General features: G+C 35.9%; 1 protein-coding gene across 1 annotated transcript in view; it reads left to right on the forward strand.

The window, feature by feature from the left end:
• Positions 1 to 14,408, forward strand: part of mfsd4aa (major facilitator superfamily domain containing 4Aa) — a 33,559-nt gene extending 19,151 nt beyond the window's left edge. The window contains exons 5-10 of the mRNA XM_056468632.1: positions 1,829 to 1,944; positions 2,026 to 2,199; positions 8,833 to 8,980; positions 11,385 to 11,455; positions 11,556 to 11,676; positions 13,832 to 14,408. Coding sequence (XP_056324607.1) covers positions 1,829 to 1,944; positions 2,026 to 2,199; positions 8,833 to 8,980; positions 11,385 to 11,455; positions 11,556 to 11,676; positions 13,832 to 13,947 — 746 coding nt within the window. The 3' untranslated portion in view covers positions 13,948 to 14,408. The remainder of the gene's footprint in view (positions 1 to 1,828; positions 1,945 to 2,025; positions 2,200 to 8,832; positions 8,981 to 11,384; positions 11,456 to 11,555; positions 11,677 to 13,831) is intronic.
• The last annotated feature ends 7,789 nt before the right edge of the window (positions 14,409 to 22,197 follow it).

Consider the following 22,197-nt stretch of genomic DNA (forward strand, 5'->3'; position numbering starts at 1 on the left):
CTTACATCAATAGACAACTCGAACAGCACAAGGCTGGACAATAATGCTGAGGTATTTTTGCAAAAATAAGCCTCAACCACTGACTCTTAGCAGTTTCATCTTTGGGTAGAGACAATAACACTAACTTTCCCTCACACTTCTAATAATACCCAGCTGAGCACAGCATCTTCATGACTTGATTCAACCGGGATCTGCTAAAGTGTTTGTGGGTGGAGCTGCAGGTTTAAATTTTCCCGGGTTTGCATTATTACAACTAGGAATGCACCAAATTTTCAGCCATAGAAAATGACCTGCCAAAAATAGCATTTTCCTTTTTTTGCAGAATATTGTTTTTATTTTATAGGTTTTTGTTTGAAAACAAACTCTGGGGAGGGCTGAAAGAGGCCTGATTTTACCTAACATTTTATTTTAGAAAAGTTGAGGTCATTCTCTCCAGAATGATTTAAAGGGTCATGGAACCTCCCTGTTTTAGTTAAAAAGGTTCAAGAAGCAGAATGTTTTCACAGCATGAGAAAACTCAGTCAGTGAATAATAACGAGATTTCACTAGTGTTTTCACTTGCAGATGAATGCTACGTCACCGATTTCGACCCTGCCCCAATGAAAATTTTAAACCCAGAAGATAAAATTAGCAGACAAAAGCTCAAAGGAAACCAGTTTTCTCCCACAATTAAAGCTAAAGCCCATTTCACACTAGAGTTTGAGCAAAGTCCCTTTAAGGCAAGTCATATCACTTGGCGGCCATCTTTGAAACCCCTCTCATGCAGTATGCTCGGGCATTCTGTCTGAATGGGGAAACATCAAATTCTCCAAAGCTACTTACCAAACTTATGATTGAGTTTCATATTAGGAATCAATAATAAAACTAAACAACAACTGTCTCATCATTTCTAAACATCCAAAGCACACAAAATCTGCAGATACTCACGTCTGGTCCAAGCCCCTCCCCTGGAGTATCGTCAGTCTTTAGCGATCGATGATTGGTTCCTGTACTAGAAGGCGGGATTTATCCGCCATATAGCGATCAATGATTGGATTGGACTTGTAGGCGGGGCTTTATTCACCACATTGACCGCTACACTTTTCCTCATTCAGAAAGATACGAGTGACCGGTCTTGTGTATTCTATAGTCTTTGGTTTGAGTTTGCAAAATGATGTCACACAGCGCTGCAAAAGGGGCGGGATTAAACAAGCTGATTAGACATTAAAAAGCAAGGGATTTCCCCCATGTTTAAAATTGCTGTACAGAAAGGTCAAGTTTTGATCTTTTATTGGTCTCACGCTTCACATGCGAAACTAGTTCCGTTTACGGTCTGCCGCATTCGTAAGCACGCAAGAATATAAATGGAAGTCTGAGGTGAAAAGTGCAAAAGGGCTTAACAGGTGCTAACGCTGTGTTAATTGATGCTCAACACATAAATCTATTACAGTCTCAAAACAGTAGTCGAGTGTTTCATTACCCTTTAAGCTGTGCTTGGTGCCAAGGGAGGTCACATTAAACACAGAACCTGGAAATTGTTTCCTTTTTTTTCCCCAAATGTGTGTACAATGTGTACATATTTGCCATATATCCTGTTTGTATCTTAAGCAAGTCTGAAAACGAACTAACTATGATGCTGGCCTAAGACCTTAGGACAGTATTGTATATTCAAATAATAAACTGCTGGTTTGAATTATTTTAATTTCTCATATTACTTTTTTTGTCTGTATTTATTTGGTTAAATTAATGCAACCTTGATTAGCTGTGACATCCATACCTGTCATATGATGCCCATAAAAGCCAAAATGGATGCTTTTGTTAGGAGTCTTCCCTTCTTGTCTCTCTACAGGTCATGCAGACTTGTTCAGCTGCTGTCTGCTTGGCAAAGCACACAGTTTCCCGCTGTCTTTCTTCGGGATCCACGTCCTCGGGGGTCTGGTGCTCTTCTTTTCTGATGGTATAGTGGTAAGCAGTGATTAGCGCTGGAATTGGAGAGCCTGTGGTTAATGATTTGAACTCATGTCTTATTGAATGTGTGAACCTCAGGGCTCATACACAGGCTTTGTGTACACGTATGCAGTGGCGCCCCCTATGAATCTGCCTCACAAGACTGCGGGATACTTGACCTGCGTCTTCTGGGCTGCGATCACCACCGGCCGACTGTCTGCTATTCCCCTGTCCTACCGCTTCAAACCCGTCCGGCTGCTCATCGTCAGTCAGGTGCGTCAGCCATTTGTTTTTGAAGCCGCTTTTATCAAAGTCATCAACAAAAATCTGAAAAACATTGGTTATACATGTACACATACAGTTTAATGCAAAAATATTAGCCCTTCTATTAAGAGATTTTTCTTTTTGTAATTTCTAATAATATTTTGTGATCATGAAGACCATACATGATATTTTACAAGCTTAAAGTGTAATTTAAAAGCTTAACTACGTTAATTAGTCAAGTTAAGTTAATGAGGCAAGTCATAGGACAACAGTGGTTCGATCTGTAGTCAATCGAAAAAAGTTAAGGGGGTTTAAAAAATCTTTAAACTAGAGCTGGTTGATAAAATCGGTATCTATTTATTGACCGAACACCATTGTCAATATTGATTAAAAAAAGATTCGGTATGAAGCGCTATAGTTGTATTAAAATGTGTCTGCTGAGCGCATGTCTTGGAAGCAATGCCAATAAGCTTGGGGTGTAAGTTTATCATTTCCAATGAGCGTGAGTGTGCGACTTCCATGACACGCATATGGGAGCGACGCAGACATGTTTTGGAAGCGACGTGGACATGTTATGCAAGCCGCGCACATGTAAATTGCGCATATTTTCCAGTTAAAATACATCCGAATTTTTCTGAATGCCCCAAGCGCACCGCAATTCATGTAAGTATGACTAACCAATCTGCTTAACACTTTGTATGCAATATACACATTTCAGTAATAACGGCAGACTACCTCAGACGAACACAGCGCACCCTAACACGGCAGCACCTTATACTTTTCTCCATAAACTTGTATCAGAGCTGCAGCAATGGTTTGTCCATTTGTCATCCCAATTATGCTGAGCACTGTATATAAAAAATAATTAAAATTATAATAATTTTGCTTTTGAATAATTTAATTTACTTTTATTTTGTTTTGTTGTTTAATTTAATGTATTTATTTAGTTAGTTTGATCCACTAGCTCCAATGTCATTTTAGTATCGATGAGATGCTACTATTTGTTTTATTAATATTTTCAATTACTTTCTATTTCTATTTGTACTTTTTCATTAGAACTTTACTTAAATACATCATTAATAGGTGTGTACTAAAATTACAAACAACTAAATCTTTAAGTATGGGCGAAATGCGTGCATGTTTATTTTAAGTGTGTTATTTCATTATAGTACATCCTTACGGAATTCTATTCATATTTGAGCAAAGAGGCAGAGCTTTTGTGAATCATCTTTTGTCAATCCATTACAAACTCCATAGTCTCATGACACACTCCTGTTAATCCAATGGACCATTAAAGTGGTTTACACGATCACAAAAAAAAAGGTGTGCCACCTGCAGTGCAGTGCACCAAGGGAAAAAAAGGAAAGGAACAAACATCCTTATCCTGCATCCTGCTCTGCCCTGTCCATTTGCCAGTCAGGACATTTATTTAATTCAGGCTCCTTTGTCATTCATTTTTACAACAGCAGGCCTCTTCATTTCCGCTGCTCTTCAGATAAAGCATGGGTGTTCACCACACAGAAGAAAGGCTTTGTTAGCAGTGTGTGACCACATGCAAATTCTCTACTGCTGTTTTTTCTTTTCTTTTTTTAATCATTTTATTATCACAGAACTGCTCATATTTCCTCGTTTATGTATTTAGAATTTCAAGAGTTCATTTGCAAAAAAAAAAATAATAATAATTAAATTTCTTAATCATGGTTTTGTTTTAATTATGCATTTGCAAAAAGAAGCCATACTTCATTTTAAGGTACAATGGGCTTTATTCACAGCTAGTGTTTTTAAGGCAATGATGAACTTCCGGTGAAAGTTTTATGTGAGTATTTTCAATTTCATAAGGGTTTTTTTTTGCAGCATCGACGTTGTAATGTAATTCAAATATATTCCGTTACATAGGCTTAAGCATCCATTTGGTTGTTAAAGCATAAAAAACGAAAGACGATTTAAATGCAGGCGTTGTCATTAGACACAGGCGAGCGCAGAAATTCCATTGAAAATACTGGGGTCAAATTAATGTCCATATTTTAAAGACATGGCACGGGAAAATATAATTTAATGCAGTGCTTCTTGTTTGGTCTGGTAGCCACTTTCTATCGTATTTCAGCCAGGCATTTCCCAAAGAAATCAGATCTTAAACACAGCGATTTTGTATGGGATGACAATTCCATGACAAGTCTGTGTGCATATACCCCATTCTTGCAATTAATAAACTATTAAACTTTTAATTTGTTGCTTATTAATAGTTATTAAAATAGTACTTTGGTTTAGGTGTTGGGTAGGATTAGTGATGTAGAGTAGAATTACGCAGAATATGTAATTTAAGTACTAATAAACAGCTCAAATTGTAATATTAGGGAGGTTAAGAGCTGCTAGTTAATAGTGAGAATTGGTGCTTAAACCAAAATGTTACCAAAAATAATTTATTAAAATGAAAAAAACTAAGTATATATGTTTTTTGTAACTAAATTCTTCATGTGTTCTGTTAATTTACTGTCATTTAGATATTTTTAGGCTTGCATTATTTTTATTACTCTTATTATTATTATTATTATTATTATTATTAAATATTTATTTGTTGCTTGTCATTTTATTTATTTTTTTTATTGTGCATCTATATATTCTGTGTAGTATTATATGTCTATATAGTTGTTGTTTGGAAATGCATATGAAGTGAGATGAAGCACTTAATGAAAAATGACTAGGGGGAAAAAGTAAGTCCCGCCTTACAGCTAAAAGAGCCAATCAGGTTTTTAATAGGACGCTGATAAATGACTAAATGTAAAAGAAGAGCTGGATAATTAATCAAAAAATAATAATAAATAAATCCCACATTACCTTGCTGCCATTATCAGCTGTAAACAAAGGGAGAATGCTTCTGTTGCAGGAGCTCCAATGTTATTTTAGTATCATTTAGATATTTCTATGCTTGCTTTTTTATTTCTAAATTTGATTGTGTGTGTATATACTGTATCTGCCTAAATGAGAGATGGTGAAATTAATTTGTGAGATGGAGCACTTAATTAAAAAATAAGTTGGAATAAAAGCAAGTCCCACCTTTAATTAATCCAGGCATAATAATAAATAAAACCCACATTGCAAATCCACAATCTCCGTGTGTTTTGTCACAGATTCAACTGTAAATGAAAAGTGCATTTGCAAACAAAATAAATACCATTTTTATTCATTTTCATAAATCATGTTTTTTTTTTTTTTGCAAATTAACTCGACTATATTCTGTTTAATGAGCTCCAATGTTATTTTAGTATCATTTAGATATTTTTATGTTTTTTTTAATATATATATATATATATATATGAAGACAAATTAAACAAACAAATGAAAAGTGCATTAGCAATATTAAAACAGATTTTCAAATTTGCATTGATTTTCATAAATCATATTTTTAGCAAACAAGTTCTTCAACGCACACTAAATATATTTAAATAGATTAATAAAAATCTAATTTATTTGTTTTTGGAAATGAGCTCTTGAAATAATCCTGCAAACAATCTTTGTGTGTCTTTGACAAATAGCTAAATGAAAAAGCAGAGCACAATTAAATAAAAAAAAAAATAATAATAAAATAAAAGCCACATTGCCTTACTGTTATTATAAACTGTACATAAATGAAGTGTATCTGCAAAACAAAGAGATAACTCCAATTTTTTATCAATTTTCATAATTTTTAATATTTTGTTATACCCCTATACTGTTGAAAAAGCTCAAATGTTATTTAGTATAATTTAGATATTTTTTATGCTTCCTTTTATATCTCTGCTTCTGGTCTAAATTAATAGTTTTTCCAGCCTGATCTCACAAGAAAACGTAAGTATTTTACATTTTGTCAGTTTAGTGGCTAATTCTTACAAATTCAGAGTTCAGTTGTACGAAATTGTACGATTTTAAAAAGGAGGCGTGGCACCTAACCCCACCCCTAAACCCAACCGTCATTGGCGGATGAGCAAATCTTACTAAATTGTATGAATTAGATCGTACGAATTCTTACAAATTAGCCACTAAATCAAAAAGTTACGAATTGCCGTGAGATCGTGTTGGATTTTCCTTATGCTAATTTAGATTTGCATAAAAATATGTACATTAGTAAAATTGTACTGCTAGTTGAATTGAACATGTTAAAGTAAATGTGAATTTGTGCATACTTTCCCCCCTCTTTGTTGTAGTTTTACAAAACAAAAAGATGTTGAGAAGAACAGTTGCCAGTAAAGTCACTAAAGTTACCCAAATTGCTTTCTGCCGTTCTTACGCTATTGCACAATACAATTGGTTGGGACAGAATATTAATAATTATCAGGGCCGGCCCTGTACTGTACTGCACAGTACATTTGGAGGCGCTGTGCAGAATAATTTTGGTGCCCTACCTTGCTCTAAATAGTGGAGTATAGCCATCGCAAACCGGCCCACAATGATTATATTACTTATTAAATACAATCAATGAAACCCAAAAGTAAAGCCTGATTTCTTCTACTTAAAAACTGTCCGAATGACTTGGACATTTTAAAACAGCACTGTTTTTGTCAACTAGCAGCTTCGAAAATGAAGAATTAAACAATCTTTAATAAAGGAACCACTTTGCATCTTTCTGGAGCGTTTAAAACATTCTATTAATTTAGCAAACAGATTTAAGATTTTATAAAAGATTCTATGTTGAGTTTTTTTTTTCTTATAAATTCCAAAAGCAAAAACCTGCAATGAAACGACACTGAACAATAATTAGCCAAAAGAGAAAATGCATTACTTTAATAATAAAATATACATTCTGAACTCATTAAAAACAAAAAAAAAACAACAAAACAATTAACATTAATGCAAAGATTGATCCATAAATAATAAAATCAACAAGCAAATAATATAAATCTGAAAAATATTAATATAAAAAAAACATAAGAAAAAGAGAGGGAAAAAATACTGGTTTAATGTTATTACCCAAACACAAACTTTATTATTCCCTTCAATCTCCTTCCCTGTTCCTTTGAGATGCAGGGTCCAGAGCTTATATTAAACTATGATTATTTAATTGGGACATAACTTTTTATAAACATATCTCAGGAAAAATATTACCAGTGTGCGAAATATGCCAGTGAAAGACACTTCAGTATTGCATTTCAGTAAAATGCGTTTAAAAAAGCGGGTGTGTAAAACCAGGAAAAAACTAAATATTTCCTTTGAATAGACAATGTTTATTAATCTGTAATAAATGTGCTACTAGATTATGTCTTTAACATCATCATTAGCACTTAAAAGTGATGCTTAAATGATTTTGTGCTTGTCTCTTCTCGTCGTCATTTTCCCGTTTTTCAACGACTGAAGAATAGCTAGTTAATTTCGTTTCATTTTCACGGTCCAATTTCCAAAATAAATCAGGTAGATAAATGGGGCAGGCAATGAAGCAAAGGCCATGGCTGTGCATGGATTCACGTTCTTGTGGTGACCGGTCGGTCTCGGTCTTGCAGGTTACCTTGGAAGAACAAACTTAAACTGTGAGAACACCGAACGCATAACATGAGAAATGAGATGCTGCGAGCTTCCTGTTGATCACAACCTTCCCACAAAAACAATTTCAACTTTAATAAAATTGACTTTTTTATTTCTTTACAGTGAAAATGTATAAATATTTAAGTACTAAATAACTTTCAATTAAGATAATTTGTAAAAATGCTAATAAAAACGGTTTCAGCAAGGAAACGGCTTGCATAGGTTGCGGCGGGGCCCTAATCAGCCGCTTAGTTCGCTTATAGGGAGGGCTGGCTATGATAATAATTATTATGCCTATTATTTGTAGTATTTTGATAGCAATTTAAACTACTCCTTTAATATGTACAACAAAAAACAAGCTAGAATTTTGACTGCATAAACTCTGTGGAAGAATAAATGAACGCTCGACACACAACAACCACAGATATACAGGGTGGGCCATTTATATGGATACACCTTAATAAAATGGGAATGGATGATATTAACGTCCTGTTTGTGACACATTAGTATATGTGAGGGGGCAAACTTTTCAACATGGGTGGTGACCATGGTGGCCATTTTGAAGTCGGCTATCTTGGATCCAACTTTAGTTTTTTTCAATAGGAAGAGGGTCATGTGACACATCAATTTATTAGGAATTTTACAAGAAAAACAATGGTGTGCTTGGTTTTAACGTAACTTTATTCTTTCATGAGCCCCCTCACATAGACTAATGTGCCACAAACAGGACGTTAATATCACCAACCATTCTCATTTTATTAAGGTGTCTCCATACAAATGGCCCACCCTGTATTTCAGCAGCTGATGTGTGACATGATAAATGTGCTGATTTGCATTATCACTGGTGACAGGTAATGCTTTTATTTTAAACGTCATGTCTGTTGTCCTTAGATGCATCAATTACGTCAGGTTTCCACTTTTTTTCTTGTGCTTGAATGTTAAAATGGCCCTCCTATGAATTGTCAGTCACTGAAATGTCCCCCCGCCAATTTGAGTTTGAGTTATATGTGGAAAAAAAATGTCAAATTCTGAATCTGTGTCTTCAGTAAAACTCATTAGGCAAAAAGAAAAAAATAATTAATAAAAGCTTTTTGCAAATGAACTCTTGAAATAGTCCTGCAAACAATCTCTGCGTGTGTTTTGTCACAGGTGGGAGTGATCGTCACAGTTCTTCTGCTGCTCATCTTCTCCAACAGCAGTGTTTTTCTCTTCATCGGCACCTGCTGTCTCGGCCTGTTTATAAGCAGTATCTTCCCCTGCATGCTGGCGCTCACTGAAGACATCCTGGAGTATAAAGGTATTGCGACAGATGGACCGCCGGCATTGTTCAATCCTCGTTTTTTGTCTGCAGCTTTCATTGATTTGGCACTTCAGTATTTTACTGGAGGTTTACCGCTGAGCCCAAGCCCGCAGGAGCCAGCCGATTCATTCTTCCACGGCTGGCCTTTGACTTTACGAAACGCTTCGAAAAGTGACAGGTCTTGCATCTTATGGTGGAGATGATCCTTTTAAAGCCCAGCGGTCAAAGCCTTTGGGAGAAATTACTGGGAAATGAATGGATAATTGCAGAGCGGAAGCTGTATGCTGCAGATTTAGGGTAGAGCAATTCAAAAATACATCATTATCATTACAAATATCAGTGAGTCCCTGCAGGACAATGATTATGAAATGAGATGATAAACAATTGGCAGACATCAACCAAAGTCCCACCTTAGAGCTGAGAGAGCCAATCAGATTTGTGATTGTAACGTTGACACTGGGTTTAATGGATCTGCCTTATAAATGCATTGAGAGTTGCGCGATTAATCAAAATTAAACACAAAGCTCAATTATTCCCTACTGCAATTATCAAATCAGCAACTGTACATAAATAGACGTACTTGTATATGCACTTGAATTATATACAGTATGTGTGCTGCAGGTTTTAGACTGAAGCAAGGCCTGTTCTTTTACACACTATTTTTTTTCCCTCAAACTGATTATTTTCCTTCAATTTTTTGCATTTAGGAGTATTTAAAGAAATTGATCAGCCAAAAATGAAAGTTTACTCACATTTAATTGGTTCCAAAACTTTGTGAGTTTCTTCTGTTGAACACAAAAGATGATATTTTGAAGATATTAGACGCTGGAAGCCATTGACATCTATAGTAGGAATGGAACATACTATGGAAGTCTATGGCTAGCAGTTTTCAACATTCTTTAAAATATCTTCTTTTGTGTTCAACAGAAGAAACTCACACAGGTTTGAAACAAGTGGAGGATGAGTAAGTAGCTGTGTTTCCATCCACCTATTTTGATGTTCATTCTGGAATATTTCATTAAACACTTAAGCCAAGGTACACATACCTACATTATGAACATGTGCATAAAAATGTAAGTGCACAACTATGTTGGATAAACTTTTTATGCGATAAGAAAAAAAAACTACGATGAAATCACATTCACAAAAATATTTAAGCATACACATCATAAAAAAGTAATGTGATTTAGTTTTAATTGGGTGAAAAAAGGGTCCGTATGCACACATTCTAGGAAAAGTGATTGATGAAAAAAAACTAGTAAACTAACAAAAGTATGGTTATTGCATAACTATTGCAAAGTTATTGCAAATATAGAATATTGCATAAAAAATGCTTAATGGGTAGCCAAGGTACACATACTTACATTTTGAAAATGCACATAAAAATGTAAGTTCACGACAGTGTAGGATAAATTTTTTTTATCGGATAAAAAAAATGTGTATAAATAACAATAAAAGCACATGTGATGAAAAAATTCAGGCATGCGCATCAAAAAAAATAATGTGATTTGGTTTTAATTGGGTGAAAAAAGGTCAGTGTGCACATAGTTTAAGCAAACTTGAAGCAAGTGCTCAATTAAAAAGAAATGAAATTATAAACTAACAAAAATGTGGTTATTGCATAACTATTGCAAATATAGAATATCACATAAAAATGCTTAATGGGTAGCCAAGGTTCACATACCTACATTTTGAAAATGTGCATAAAATGTAAGTGCACAATTGTATAGGATAAACATTTTAACCGATAAGAAAAAATGAGCATGATGGCAACACATTTATGAAGGAATTTAAGCATGCACATCATAAAAAGTCATGTGATTTGTATTTTAATTGGGTGAAAAAAGGATCAGTGTGTGCACAATCTCAGAAAACTTGAAGTGCTTGATAAAAAAATTAAATAGTAAACTAACAAACTTGTAGTTATTGCATAACTATTGCAAAGTTATTGCAAATATAAAATATTGCATAAAAATGTGAAAAAGTGAACATAGACTTTGATGGAAACACATTTGCGAACAAATTCAAGCGCGCACATCAAAAAAAGTCATGGGATTTTTATTATTTTCTTAACCGGGTGAAAAAAAGGTCCGTGTGCGCACAGACCAAGGAAACACAGATGAAAAATAAAATGCTAAACTAAGGAAAATCAACACACTGCCATGATTGTTCTCAACGGAGAATTTATTACAATGTTGTTTTTTTGTTTTTATGCATTATCCCAGGTTTGTGCCTAAATCTAATGCATATCTTTAGATGGAATCATAGCTTGTGATTTTCATTTTGGGGTGATCTATTCCTTTAAGTTTTATATTGACAAAGCATTTTAGTTTTTCATACTTATACCCAGATGGTAAAAAAACATGATTGTCAACTCATTGTGGTGTTGTTGTATGTCCAGGCTGTGCCACCACGGTGCTGGTGACCAGTGCAGGAATGGGCGAGATGGTGCTCCAGGTGCTTGTAGGCTCGGTAGGTGTGGTATTTAAACCCTTAACCTTTGCGTGGCGAGTACCATGATGCTTCGCTAGGTTTTGTGACTTTGATGATGTGAGTGTGTGTCCTTCCTCAGGTGATGCACAGTCGGGGCAGCTTCAGTTTTCTGCTGTGTGGGATGATCTTCGGCTGCCTGGGATTCACTTTCTTCACTTTTCTCTACTTCGTCCAGCAGAGTCATAAAAGCTACACGGAAGGTGCGTTGCTTCTTTGAACTCACAGTTTTGGCTTGAAGTTTATGGATTTTTTCCAAGGCATTTAGTGGATTTATTTTACACAGGGTTTATAGCTCCATTTTGCCTAAACACACCACCCTGGAATCCTCTAGCATGGCTAGTTAAGCCCTCCTCACACTGCGATTTCAGCCATGATTTGGTTGCCTGAGACAAATTTGAGAAATCCCAAAAGATCCCTAGGCTGAAATCTTTGCCACCATTAACCCTTTAGATAGGCCTGTGCATAAATCTCATGCTTTTAAATGGAGTTCCATGGAGTATAACAGCAAATTATAGTGTGCGTGCATAAATACACGTACTATGTTTACTATGTTCTGAGAGCTGAGCTGCTTATTTTGATTATCTTAGACATATCAAGGTAAGTGCGCAAAGGTTTTTTCTCACAAACACACACTATACTTCCATATAATTACATATAAAAGCCAGAAACTATGCTTTTTTTTTGCACTGAAACTAGGGGTGGGCGGTACACCGGTGTCATAGTCATCACCGGTGTGACATTGCGCCACGACATGGATTTTCTAATACCGTGAATACCGTAATAAATCAATTATGCGCCTTGAACGGCTGCATTTACATCAATAATAGCTAATTCTAAATAATAAGGCATTCAATTTTCTTCAAACGTTCAGTTCTGAATACATGTCCTTATACTACAGGGCTCGAAATTGCAACCATTTTGGTCGCATGAGCGCCCGAAATTTAATCTATGCGCCCTCATAATATATTTGGGAGCATTTGTGTGTCTGAATATAATGGTTGTAGTGCAATCTGATTTGATTTTCTCTAAAAACTTGCTGAATCGCTCTATCCTGCTGCTGTATTGGTTCATAGCTGTCAGTCACTCAACGCTTCCTGCTGTCAGATAACAGGGAGCTTTTGTTACTGCAGGAAATGCAAACGGCTGAAGAGTGAAAAGTGCACAGGTTTGCAAACCTCACCTAAAGTTCTAATAATAATAATGGCGCAGATGACAGCGATCATGACATGAGGTAAATGTTGATCCGCCAGCTGAGATCAATCGAGTGTTTTCGGAGAAGGTGCCCGAATCTCGATGCGTTGCATTCACCGCATGTTCAGCGCAAATGTCCGCTAAATATAAAATCTAACACTGTACACATCATCGCCAAAGAAACTCGCCTTTACTAAGTTTACACTGAAACTACGGCTCATAACAAAGAGCGGAATTGCGCTGGTGGTCATCGCGAGAATTCTGCTCTGTCTGCTCATAAATTGGTGCGGCTGACTCGCCTGCTTTATTCCACCAACACAGAGAAATGAATCAGCTCATAACGAGACTGAGCATTTACAAATGACCCAAACCAAAACTTTTAAAGAGTGATAGAAGTGAGACTTTCTTTTGTCCGTTCTTCCTTGAGATGTATATTATTTTGCTATTGAAAGTAATACCGTGATATTATACCGTCACCGTTCAAAAGATGAAAAATACTGTGATATTAATTTTAGGTCATATCGCCCACCCCTAACTGAAACTGATGATCAACAGTAAAAATGACAAATCTGACCTCTTCCCAACAGGGAAAACCATCAAGAATGCATGACTATTTGGTGTCATGGGTTTGCAAATCGAAAACATCATTATAATGGAAGCAAATGGGGCAAAAACAGCCACCAACATAACAAAATGGTGGTAAATTTGCCCAAAGTATGTTGAGTTTTTGAACATTTTCAAAGCATTTTCTCAAAATATAAGTCAAAATAAGATTTGTGCCAAAAATCATTGCAGTTGCTGAAGCACATATAAAGTTGTGGCCAAATTAAGACTGAAAATTACTCGAGAGCGGATGGAAACATCCCCAAACAAGAGTTAAGGTTTTTGCTGTCATCATGACACAATGTGCCATTTTTTTCTTCGTTTAGATGTCTTGGGTGAATGTTGAATTCATATCTTAATCAAACTGCGGCAGAATTAGTTTGGATGAGGCCCAAAACCCTTGTTTGTTTCCAATGACCATGTTCCCTTCACACTTTACGAAATAATCCAGTTGCACTATAGAGCAAAGTGCACAAAAGTTCATTTCATTCCAGTCAAACCGGCCGATTACAAAACACAAAAAGGTCAATTTCTAAAGTATTTCCTCTATTTTTTGTACAGCTTTGCCCGGTAACTCTCCTGTGGAACGACATGAGGAAAATGGGATCAAGACCTGCTCTGCTGCGGTTCTGAACTCATGGGATACATCAGAGCACAAAACATCCCTGGATCCATAACAGTGGAAGAAGATTGATGAAAATATGACCGGTACAAAGGGAGGATGGTGTCGATGACTCAGGGAGAAAAGCAATAATATCCTCGGATAATTACGCGATTCATTGACAATCTACATAGCTAAAAAGTCACAGAGTGTTAAAAAAATATGAGATCTTGAACTAAAGGTTTATTTTTGTATTTAAATATATTTTGCTGAACAAATGAATGTGCACAAATGTGTCGCGATCTGTAATTCTCAATGTCATGTGGTTATGTGCAATACAGTAACGTTTCTAACAAGACATGGCTTAGTGTTTGTTGTTAGAAATGGAGTAGTGGATGACAGTAACAAAAATACAGTATTTTTTAAATTTGTGTAAGTAAAGTTGTCTTTAAAAAATGCATCCAAAGGCTCGCTCACACCAATGGTAATGTGAGTGTGTGTGTGAGAAGTTGACAATAAAATGATATCTCAATGTGTTTTGGGATGTTTTCGATGTTGGTGTTTTTTGCTCATTGTGGGTAAAATAAATATGACCGCAAAACGGCCAGTAGATGGCAACAAGTCAGTCTTGATGAGTGATTAATTGAATCATTCAGTTCAAATGATTCATTCAGTTCAATTGATTGAGCTATTTTTGATGGCAAAACAGAAAAGAAACAATCTTGTTTAAAATGTAACTCAATATGAACTTTTTGTTTGTTGCATAAACTCATGTATAAAATCATGCTAATGCACGGATATATGGGCGAATGGCACTTTTGTAAAAAAAAAACATACATGGATATTTTTATCATTCATAACTTGATTTTTGGGGTCTTTTAAAACATTCATGGTGTTTTTTTTTGCGCATTATCACACAACTATAATAATGGCGTAAAGGAGCAATGGGTCTCATTTACTAAACATGCGTACGCATAAATTTTTGTGTGAAATTTGTGTATGGACAATTTCACGAATAAATAACATGATTAAAAACGTTCATACTGAAATTGATTCGAAATGTACAAAAAAGATTTAAGTATAATACATATTATAGAACGTATACCATATATACGCAATAATCATGTGTGCCCAGGGCTTTATAATGCTGCATTCACACCAGATGCGGATGAAGCATCAAGTGCGAGTGATTTACATGTTAAGTCAATGCAAAGCTGCGAATAGACATCCTGTGGTGCGAGTTGAACGTCTTTTGTGTTTGATGCACTTAACAAATGAAGCGCGAGAAACGCTTGACTTGGAAAATCTGAACTTAAGTGCACATTCGTGCCATTATAAACAAACAGGAGCTTGCTCTTGTAGGGCCGTGATCACGACTTAGTGCCTATTGTTGGTGTCCCGAGGGGAAATCTTCTTGCCGACACCAGACAAAAGCTTATCAAACTGGGCTGGGCTCAGTCTGAAGCACCGCTGAAAGCTTCCATCGTCCATGTACAGTTTCTGAAAAAGCTGATGAACTAACAGAGCTGGGTGCACCTCTGATCTAGTGGACTCAGACACGGCGCCGAACGAATCTACTGTATTTTTCAGCCTTCCCAAAGCACATAAACACAGCTATTCTCTCAATAAAATCCATATTAGCCATTTAGCAATGAAGCTAGAGTCACCGGGCAGACAGAAGCCCTGCCCATGATGCGAATCTATTGTGTCTATTGTCAACAATCAAACTCCACACAGAAAAGCCAAATGACCCAGCCAGGACACGAACCACCAACCTTCTTGCTGTGAGGCGACAATGCTAACCTCTGAGCCACCGTGTTGCCCAGCTATCAAGATAATTAAGTAAAAATAAATGCATATTTAGACATAATTGTTATTATATTGAGACATAAGACAATGAAAGTGCTTTTTGACCCTCCGTGCATCTCAGCCTCTTGTTGAGGACTCTTAAAACCAAACTATTACCTTTTATAATGCATAGTACATGCTCTGTAAGAACAAAGCATCATGTGTTGTGAAGTAGGCAGAGTAATCCAAGTGTGTGAATAAATACGGAAAACATACGCAATTATTAGTGAATGACTCAATATTTTTTTGAATGAACTTGTTTTTTTTATACGTTTTTTCGATTGAACACATAAAAACATAAGCAGCCAATCAGAATACAGCCTGCTGTGAAGACCTTGAGCATTTAAATTGGCTTTGGTGTGGATGCTTATACAGTAAATTCACCCTATTCTCTGCGTACGAGAGGGCGCAGCCATTTGAATAATTTTGTCTCGAGACTTCCGGTCTCATTCACTTTCATTCATTTTTAGACGTTAAAAACAGCTCGTTTTGCTGCTTGGTGTTGCAAACTGATATTTTCTTATTACATTATTCTACTTCGTCTGTATTGTCATGCAAATACTAGTTTGAAGAGTAAGTAGTTTGACCTTTTTCTGCCGTTTATTATTCCTAGTCATTTCTCCCATAGGCAGCAGAATAGAAAGTTCTAAAACAAATCGCAAAAATGAGCGCACTTTTGAAGAATAAGGTCATTACTGTTAAAGTCAGAATTATTAGTCCTCTTGTTAAATAATTCTTTTTTCAAGAGTTCACACTGAGATATTGCTTGATATTAATAGCAGTTTTGGCATGCTCCCATCCTGGGAGAGAACCCTAAGCTTGGAGATAATTGAGCCCAGGGCTCCCGCCTGATCAATTAGCATGTAAGCGGTACGAGATCAGGTAGTTCTCTCGAGCTGCTCCTGGTAAACGAGGAGATGGGGGTTTCTTCAAAAAACAGAGATAAGAGAGTAAGGCTAGATGGGCTATTTATAGTGAGTTTGGAATAATCTGATTGGTTTACTAATGATTACAGATGAGAGACCAGCTGCGATCAATCATATCACGTGCTCCTCTTGAAAATTAATTTGTGAAACTTCACATATTTTAACTTCTGTTTAACGAGGAGAAGATTTTTCTCAACACGTTTCTAAACATGATAGTTTTAATAACTCATTTCTTTAATCTTTGCCATGATGACAGTACATTATATTTTACTATTTTTCAATATACTAGTATTCAGCTTAAGCTGCGGTCACATTGGGCTTTTCCTCCCATAGACTTCCATTCATACGCACGCGAATACGTCAGACCGGAAACGCGGGGTCATGCGTCAAGTTTCGCATGTTGCTGCGGTGCAAAGTTCAATCTTGGTGAACTCTGATCTGCGAAATCGCATCACTTGACTGCGTGAGACCAATCGAGGATCAAAACATGACCTCTCTGGACAGATATTTAAAGCATGGAGCAATCGCTCGCTTTTTTTAATGTCTAATCATCTTGTTTAATCCCGCCTCTTTTCGCAGCGCCGCACGACAGAATTTCGCACACACAAAGCCCAGTGTGACCGTAGCTTTATAGTGACATTTAAAGGCTTAATTAGGTTGACTTGGCAAGTTAAGGTAATTATGCAAATCATCGCAGAACAATTGAAAATACAGGGGAATTACCAACCTACGGCACACGTGGCATCACGCGGGTTCAACGGTGCATACCGGTTGCAAAAAAAGATCGGTTGCAATAGCAAACATGTCGTGTTGTGCAATAGGATGCCAAAAAACTCAACTTTTATTATACACCACACTGCTTTTAATGCCAACAGCAGACGTCTGTGGCCAACAGCCATCAGAAGAGCTGAACGGAGTGAGGACCTAATTAAAAATGCTCGACTCATTTCATATCAGGTAAGTTCACACTATGCTGAATCATACACATTAATCATTTTTGACAGCAATGATTTCAGCAAAAACAGTTAAATATGGTTCATTAAACTGCGGACACTGAATGCTTAGAATGAAATGCAGACATGTACGTACACATACCCTGCTGTACAGGTGCAGTTCGCTGTCAGAATGCAGTTGTTTTGCTTGTTGATGATTACCCAGGCCTTGTACAGTTCTGTCTTCTTCCCTTGTCTTTAACTAGGCAGAACCTCGGTTTTTAGCACTACAAAGTTTTGAATCTGGTAATCATGGGACATTATTTCTTGCACATGACCACACAGAATACAATTGTTGTTTAACTTCTCTCGTTAAAACACTTTCAATGAAATAGTTGTTTATTTGGGGCTTGGCCATTTCATCTGATCCAATATCCATTAGGATGGCGGTATCGCAAATAGACCTGTCAGACGAACGCCGCTCACTTTAACGTTACTTTTGTCGAATAACTGTGCTTATCACTGGGTGACAAGCTGTTATAATACGCTGAAAGCATTATGTAAATAATATATAAAATATGTAATCCAATATAACTTGTCTCTAATACAACAAACTCTGTACCGCATTGGATGTCATTCCCTCGCTGTAAATGCTAGCGCTCTGGTTTTTTTCTGCAACCTCTATGCATGCGCATCCTGAATCTTTACAAACCGGTAATTCGCCTATTAAGGGGGCTAAAAATATTGACCTTAAAATGTTTTTAAAAAAATTAAAACTGCTTTTAATCTAGCTGATTAAATAAGACTTTCTCCAGAAGAAAATATATTATAGGAAATACTGCGACACTCATGGACACCAATAATCTGAACACCAATAATCTGATTTTAATACCATTAAGACAATACTCTGATTAAGAGTCGACCATGTAAACAGCGATTTTTGATTAATCCGACTAAAAATCCTAATCGAACTTAACAGAAATCAGATTAAGACATGTGGAGAATGCCGATTTAGTTGCATTATTAAAGTGCAGTACACACATGTAAACACCGCAATCAAACTATTACCGTCGTGTGGGATTTTCGCAGTATTTTGAGACAGAATAGTCTATACACACATGGCTATTTGACACTATTCTCTGCACCTACCGAGTCAGTAAAGGACCACAGACACCTGTATCACGAAATGCGAAGGTTTTGTCCGCCATACGCCATGCGGTATCAAATTCCATTAAAACAACACTCTTCCTCAAGATCATACTCTCATCCAATATCTCGTTTGTCAAGGGGGGCATGCATGAAATGTTCCTGAATGAACGTGAAAGTGCCAAACTGCAGTTAAAGTCGACAAATTACAATTGAAACACCCGAAATTACATGAAACTCCGGAGGAAATGTGGATAGCCTGGTGACGCAATGACATTAATCGAATTATGTGCTATAACATGTAAAACAGGATCATGAAAACAACATTCAAAAAGCCACTCATGTGAACACATTAATCATATTATTGTCTTATTCAGATTAAGGTAAATAATTTGATTACTGATGTCTATGTAAACGTAGTCACTGTCCTTGCTCTATTAAATATCACTTGAGAAATATTTGAAAAGGAATAAACATTTCACAGGAGGATAATCATGTTGCTCTCAACTGAATATACGTAGTTTGGTGTGAATGAGCCTTAAGAATAGAAATAATTTCACTGATCCAATTTAAGCAGTCAGTTTGTTCTACATAGCGTCGTTCAAACTCATTCTGTCAATATTTGGATGTGCTTGATACACATTTGTGTTGAATTGTCAAGGGTCATGAAAGGACATCCTACTGTCGTGCTGCAAAAGTTTCCTCGTATTGTGCGTGTCTTCGCTCTCTCTAAAGCCAGTGACCTCAGATTCAGGTGGGTGAACCTGATTGTGGGACAGTGCTGTGTCAGCATGTTTCTCTTGGCCTGGGTAACGTTTTATTTGTTTTTTCTGGTTTACGCAGGTGTCAGACATGCTAACGTTAACACAACCGCTGCGTAAATGAGGTCAGCTTCGTGCAGCTGTATTTGATGAAGACCCAAAGCCAGATGAGTTACACGTTTGCTTGTTTTTTTTAATAGAAATCTTCCTTCCCTTCCAAACATCCACAGATTAGTACAACAGGTATGCCAATGAACAGATTTGTAAACATTAGAGCTGCTAGAGAAATACATTTGCACAAAAAAAACATTTAGAAAACATTTGATGTCAATATTGTACCTTTACAGTAAAATCTGATTATTACATCATCCTTTGCTTTGTTTTTTTTTTCTTCACAAAATACAATTTTGCCCATGAGAAACAATAGTTGTTCTAAATACATTGCAATTATGACGTCAACATTTGCTGGATGAGAAATCTGTTTTTTAGGGCAATGTGCTAAAATCTAATGGTTAACACTTGGCACTTTCAATGAATAATGCATAAGAAGTTTAAAAGGCAGAAAAACTGCATCCTTAAGTTGTATTTTATAGATATATGATAATAATGAAGTATATATAGTAATTTCAGGATTTCAGTTAAGAAGACAAGTTTGCTGACTGCTAAATTTAAATGTCTGAATTTAAAACTGAATTTAGAAGGGAAATCATGTATAACTAAGTTGCAAGTAATTAATTTTCCATTCATAAAAGATTTTGCTTTTAGGCATGGGCTGGTATAAGTTTATGATGGTATGATAACCTTGGATAAAAATATCATGGTCTCACGGTATAAGTACTTTTTAAATGTCTAGGTAAAATAACAACAACCTAAATGTTATTAAATGTTTTAGGAAACATTTCTAATATTTTGGAACAGTAAACATGTCAGGCTAAATAATTAAAATAAATTGCTATCTTCATTAGTTTCAAAAGCACAGATTTCTTTACAACACATTTAAAAACACATAAAAAAAATCTTCTATATTCCTTAGGAAGGGTATAAGAGAAACTTTTAAAACCTTGACTTTTCCAAACCGCGGTAAACCTTGAAACCGGTTATCTGCTTTTAGGCAAAAACAGATGGTTTATCAGTCCCTCCAGGATTTTGTGAGTCCAGTGGATCTTGAGGTAAAAACAGCTGATTTTTACTACATTTTAGTGTATCTTCACAGCAAAAGATAAGAATTGAAGCAAAAAATGCCATTATTTCCAAAGGTTTTGAGAAAAGACATCCCAAAATCAGTCATTTTAGTCTGCAAATACTGTAAATATGTCCCTCCAAATTCCTGGAGGGAATAGATTATAGTCACTGATAAACATTTTGTAAAAAAATAAAATAAAAACAACTTGGAATGTTACGATTTCACTTACCTAGGTTAACTTGGCTAGCTAAGTTTCATCTTTAATGTAACTATCTTTTTTTATATACACTACCTGAGTAGTGTCACCTATCCAAGTTTTAGAACAACAAATAATAACTTGACTTCTAGTTGATCATTTGGTATCAGAAGTGGCTTATATGAAAGGCAAAGGCCTCTAGATTACGCTTATTTTACTGAAATAAAATATGATCATGCCTTGATTTTTAATGATTTAATTAGGACAGTAAGGTCTGACTTAGACAAAAGTCTTGTCACTTAACAGAAATAATGTCCAGTATAGAATATAAAGTTATACTGCAGTGGAAAAAGAATGAATATTGTGTATGACTCCCATGAGCTTGGAGGACTGCATCCATACATCTCTGCAATTAAGAACTTATTAATAAAGTCATCAATGGCAAAGAAAGTGTTCTTGCAGGACTCCCAGAGTTCATCAAGATTCTTTGGATTCATCTTCAATGCCTCCTCCTCCATCTAACCCCAGACATGCTCAATAATGTTCATGTCTGGTGCCTGGGCTGGCCAATCCTGGAGCACCTTGACCTTCTTTGCTTTCAGAAACTTTGATGTGGAGACTGAAGTATGAGAAGGAGCGCCATCCTGCTGAAGAATTTGCCCTCTCCTGTGGTTTGTAATGTAATGGGCAGCACAAATGTCTTGATACCTCAGGCTGAATGTAACTGAATGGAACCCCAAACCATGACTTTTCCTTCACCAAACTAGACTGATTTCTGTGAGAATCTTGGCTCCATGCAGCTTCCAGTAGATCTTCTGCAGTATTTGTGATGATTGGGATGCAGTTCAACACAAAGATTCATCAAAAAAATCTACCTTCTGCCACTTTTCCAAATGATCAGCTAGAAGTCAAGTTATTATTTGTTACAACTGGGATCGACGACAAGACTTTTGTCAGGTAGTGTATATATATTTGGCAATAATGTCAAGAAACAATGCAAATTATTGTGGAATAGCTACATAGTATTATTAACAACAATAACAGAATACTAATCATTAATAATCACAATATATATTTTAAAGCACATTTAATAACAGATTCCACTACAATTTGCTTTAAGTGCTTTCTTAACATCCTATTCATGAAAGTGCCATGCCTCTAAAATACAGGGCTTTAGGACTTCTTTTGGAATAAAAATATTCTTTTAGAGAAAACAAACTAGTAATAATTAATAAATCAATCATCAAATATACTTTTTTGTATGTTAATTATGCTGGAAAGTCTTAAAACACTTACGAAATCTCTGTGCAGCAATGCATAGTTTCCAAATGTTG

This window comes from Danio aesculapii, chromosome 11 (genome assembly GCF_903798145.1).
Source record: "Danio aesculapii chromosome 11, fDanAes4.1, whole genome shotgun sequence".
In the NCBI taxonomy this organism is placed as follows: domain Eukaryota; kingdom Metazoa; phylum Chordata; class Actinopteri; order Cypriniformes; family Danionidae; genus Danio; species Danio aesculapii.